We start from the raw sequence: 5,000 nt of genomic DNA on the forward strand, positions 1-5,000 counted from the left end.
CCTCCTCCTCCTCCTCCTCCTCCTCCTCCTCCTCCTCCTCCACAGCTGCCCCGCTGACCTCCAGCACGGCCTCCCCGCCTCTCACCCCCTCCGCTGGGGGCTCGTCCAGGCTGGGGGCCGGGGCCGCCGGGGTGTCCATGGTGGAGCTGGAGCTCAATGAGAAAGGGCACAAAATAGAGGAGGGACATACACACACACATGGCAGAGAGGAGTACGGCTACATCGTCACCAACCAGAGGTGAGAGGATGTGTGTACGCGTGTGTGTGTGTGTGTGTGTGTGTGTGTGTGTGTGTGTGTGTGTGTGTGTGTGTGTGTGTGTGTGTGTGTGTGTGTGTGTGTGTGTGTGTGTGTGTGTGTGTATGTGTGTGTGTGTGTGTGTGTGTGTGTGTGTGTGTGTGTGTGTGTGTGTGCTGGTAAATCGTGGTAAAACTTGGTTGTGGCTAGTAATACTTTCAGCGTCAATAGCCAATTTGGCTGGCAGCTTATTCCTTGGTGTGACAGACATATCATAGTAGCCTATATTCTGATGTTTGCCCCTTGTGTGTCAAATATTTGTATTAAAGTTCAAGAAAACAGTCAATAACTGTTTCTATTTGATTGACCTACTTTCATGTAGAAAGCTATATGTTCATCTTGCTTTAGTACCTCATCTTCTGAGGTCAGACGTACACTATCATGATGAAGCAAAATATATATATATGAAATCTGTGGCTCGTGGAAAAACTGAATGGCTAGTGACTCAGGAAAAACACTAGCCAAAGTGGCCGGTGGGGTGAAAAAGTTAATGTCAAGCCCTGGTGTGTACACTAATAAACTACTATTCTCCTCCTCCTCAGTCCTCTGAGCCTGTATGATGGAGTTCGTCTCCTGGAGACTCTTGCGCGCAGGATCCACCTCAGCACTAGCAGCTTCATCAACATCAGGTACAGAGGGTGTGTGTGTGTTTGTGTGTGCAGGCGCGGAGTGGCCGTCGGGAGATCGGGGACTTGTCCCGGTGGGCCGCGGCCGTGAAATGTAATAATGCAGCCAAATTGCGTTCTTAGCCGGCCCTGAAGTTTTGACATCGTACCTGTAAGCACTGGCTTCCCACTTTCCACTTCCTTCTATTTTAACATAGCTGACTAGCCAGTATTTATACCGCATACCAGACGGCAATACCTCACTGACGGTGTCAAACAGTAAATTGGCCACACCCCTTCTCTACTGATAATTTTCATACACCGTAGATCGCGGAAGTTTACAAGATCTTAGTAACACAGTTTCGTTTTCAGTATTTGAAGAACCTGTGATATGTATATTGGTTACCAAAGGATGGAAATATTAATAAATTATGATTTATTTTCCGATTTCCACACGACTGTTACAGTTTACAGTCTTTCCAGTCCAGATTCACTTGCTCTGTGGTTATTGACTTGGGTTACGAACAGACTCCACCAAGTGGTAAGGAAGAGAACTGCGCCTAACAGAAGCAATGGGTTTTGTTTTGATTTGTTAGACCGTCAGTATATCTCCTTATAGTCGAAATAATATTATTATCATACATATATTTATATGTGGTACATTTAGGATGTAGCCTGTCTGAAGAAATGGAACAAAATAATTACCACACAAGATTCTGATGTGACCAGTGCTGGGTGTGTAGCCTAAGCTGTGGATTAAAGTAGAGTGATTGCAAGAAACAAAGACATTTGCTGCGACGAAGACAGCGTTTTAAGGTAGGCCTACACCGTTTGGTTATACATTTTGTTGACTTATGGTTGTGGTTTGAAGTAGCTAGGTTTGGCTTATTTGCTGCATGGTGGGTTTATTGCACAATGTAGACAGACTTTTTGTAAGCTATAGATACTATACTATATTTTGTAAGCCCACTCTTCTAAAAATCCCCACACTCAAAACTTTGTGCCCATGCTCATCCTGTCTTCCTTAAACGATATTTCAATTTCAAACTGTCAAAATGACAGTGGAGTGCACATTTGCATGGAACAGTAGCGTGATGTAGCCTAACCTAGTAGGCCTATGAATGCTTTGGACTGTGATGATGGCTCCAGTGGTGAGGTCTACTTTTTGAAGTGGGTATACTGTATATTTGAGCATTTTTTGATGTGTGTATAGTCTACTGTATATATTTGTGCTATTGTAAATAATGGATCAATCAATTTTAAGTGGGTATACTGTAATCCCTGAAATTTTGAAATGGGTGCGTACCTGCGTTTTACGTAGACTACACCACTGGCTGTGCATTTCATCAAGGTGTAGGCTACAATTCTCCACTTCAGGTTGATATTTTGACAACACTAATGTCCACATGTAGTACGACTGCAGATTTCGTGGCTTTTGTCTTTTTGGTTAGGAAACCATTCCAATCGCTTTGGTTTTTTTATTTTTTAAAAGAGGGCCGCCAAGGGGAAAATTCTCCCGGTGGGAAAAGGTGGGCCACTCCGCCCCTGTGTGTGTGTGTGTGTTTATGCTTGTGTGTGTGTGTGTGTTTGGGTGTGTGTATGGGTGTGGGTGTAGGTGTGTGTGTGGGTGTGTGCGCGTTTGTGTATATGTGTGTGTGTGTTTTTGTACGTATATAAAGCATGAACAAAATAAATAAATACAACAAACTGCTAATCTGCAGTAATAAGCCAGTCCATGTCCGCGTGCCAGTGAAATACAGTCAGGTTCTTGCTGTGACAGTAGGGGTGTAGTGGGCGCGGTACGCAGGGGTACGCAGTCCACCCACTTCTCCTGAGGTGAGATTTAAAAAAGAAAAAATCTGTCTGTGTTTGAATACCAAAAGGGGGTTGACATGATAAGTTGCCTAATTAATTGATGATCTCACAAATCGCGTACCCCCACTTCAAAAATCCCCACTACACCGCTGTGTGACAGCAATTATATTTTCACTCTTGGCGTCCCGGCACAGATCATTATAGATAATGGGGGAATATTGTCAACATGTGACAAGGGGTTTAGAAATGCGAAGCCCTTTACCAACTATTGTGAATTGTAAAATAAGAATAAGTGAACACTGTTTTCTCTCAGTCACATGCAATACATACTCAGACACACATACTGTACAGTAGGTCTTGGTATAATTAAATATTGTTTCACTTTAAGCTTTCAGTCATAGTCTGATATTCTAGCTCCTATTCTGCTATGAAGACATTACATATACAGTACATTGTGTGTGTATGTGTTTGGCAGGCACTCAGCTGTATTTTGGTGGGTCTTCTTGTTTGTCTGTGTGTGTGTCTATGTGTGCGTGCGTGCATGCGTGTGTGTGTGTGTGTGTGTGTGTGTGTGTGTGTGTGTGTGTGTGTGCGTGCGTGCGTGCGTGCGTCCGTGCGTGTGTGTGTGTGTGTGTGCGCGTGCGCGCGTGTGTGTTTTGCAGTGTGGTGGGTCCAGCCCTGACGTTCCGCATCCGGCAGAACTCCCAGAACATGAGTGCAGAGGACGTAGCCAACAAAGCAGGTGAGAACACACACACACGCACACACACACACACACACACACACACACACACACACACACACACACACACACACATGCAAGTAAACAAACACATACGCGCGCACACGCACATACAGACGCACGCACGCACGCACGCACGCACGCACGCACGCATGAACTCACGTACACACACACACACATGCACGCACACAAACACACACACACTAGGGTGACCAGATGTCCCGAAAAATTCGGGACAGTCCCGAATTATAAGCTTTTGTCCCACCATGCGAGTAAAAAACAGAAGCGACAGTGCAAGTAGATGAAGGAATGGGGAGGGGAACTATATTCTGGTTTTAGACCGCTCTGTCAGCGTGCATCCTCGCATTGTATTGTTTATTTTTTGATGTTCCGAGTTCAGGCACACGAGTGCACTGACAAGCTAACTTTCAGTGACAGCAAGCTAATCCATCCGGTGTTCAAGTGTACAACAACCTCGCAGCTCAGATGCCAAAGCATCGATGCAGGTAGGCGTCACAGAAAGCGTTAAAAAATGAAGGAGAAAATGAGAGGTCAACAGCAGCTGCGGGATTGACATGTCATCGAGGGGGGAAACAATGCAGGCATCACAGATGTTGGGAAAAGACGTTTAACAAGTAGGCTACTACTGTAATAAGCCATTTATTTCTTGTCTTTCAATCAATCATGTTGTCAGGGCCTGTTTTTAGGCTATTCTATAAATCGAAAGGTCTGAATTGCATCGAGGCCTAGTTAATTTTCAAAATGTTATTTTTTCCAACGACGACACCCCCCCCTAAAAAAAAGCGTCCCGAATTTCAGCAAACCTCATCTGGTCGCCCTAACACACACACACGCACACGCACGCACACACAGTGTGTGAGAGTATATCTGTCCACTACTTGTCCATTTCTCATGGTAATTGTCAAGGCTTTTATTAGTCTTTTTGATAATAGAGGATCTCTTCTTTTTAATGGCACAATTTACAAATTGCCACAATGCTTGAAACAGCTACACTCAGGGGTGAAAATTGTTTTCTTTTCTTACCGGTGGGCAGCATTAAACCTATTCTCTTACCGGTACTGCGCTTCAGCTGTACATTTTATACTTGTGCTGCAGTACACCTGTTTCACCCCAGAAACCCCTACCATGAGGCACCTGTACTGTACATTTTATTCAGATATATGACGTGTCCTCAAATGTGTGTTACATTCATATTAAATTATGACCCAATGCTGGTGGCAAGACCTTGTGTTGAAGCTGTATAGGCACATGGTCTTGTCTATCCTGTCTCAGGACCAGTGGCGGAACAATTGAAGAGTTAAGATGCAAAACCCCTTAACTCCATTTCTGAAGACCTGCACTTCTATATTTTTAGAGAACCCCGTTATTGGTTTGGTTTACATTCATGTACTTGATAGTACCTATAAATAGTTATATTACATATATAAATTTAAAAAAATATGAAAATTTGATAGCTTTGTATTAAATAAAAATGAATTAAGATTATTTTCTGAAAAGGCACTTCGGGGGCTTTGCATCTGAA

The 5,000-nt window shown here is 43.9% G+C and overlaps 1 protein-coding gene across 1 annotated transcript in view; it reads left to right on the plus strand.

Annotated features, from left to right (window-relative positions):
• The window catches only part of ptprna (protein tyrosine phosphatase receptor type Na), a 75,363-nt gene that overhangs the window by 32,739 nt on the left and 37,624 nt on the right, over nt 1–5,000 (plus strand). Inside the window, exons 8-10 of the mRNA XM_063214705.1 lie at nt 46–238; nt 838–924; nt 3,378–3,457. Coding sequence (XP_063070775.1) covers nt 46–238; nt 838–924; nt 3,378–3,457 — 360 coding nt within the window. The remainder of the gene's footprint in view (nt 1–45; nt 239–837; nt 925–3,377; nt 3,458–5,000) is intronic.

Source organism: Engraulis encrasicolus, chromosome 13 (assembly GCF_034702125.1).
Source record: "Engraulis encrasicolus isolate BLACKSEA-1 chromosome 13, IST_EnEncr_1.0, whole genome shotgun sequence".
NCBI classification, from domain to species: Eukaryota; Metazoa; Chordata; class Actinopteri; order Clupeiformes; family Engraulidae; genus Engraulis; species Engraulis encrasicolus.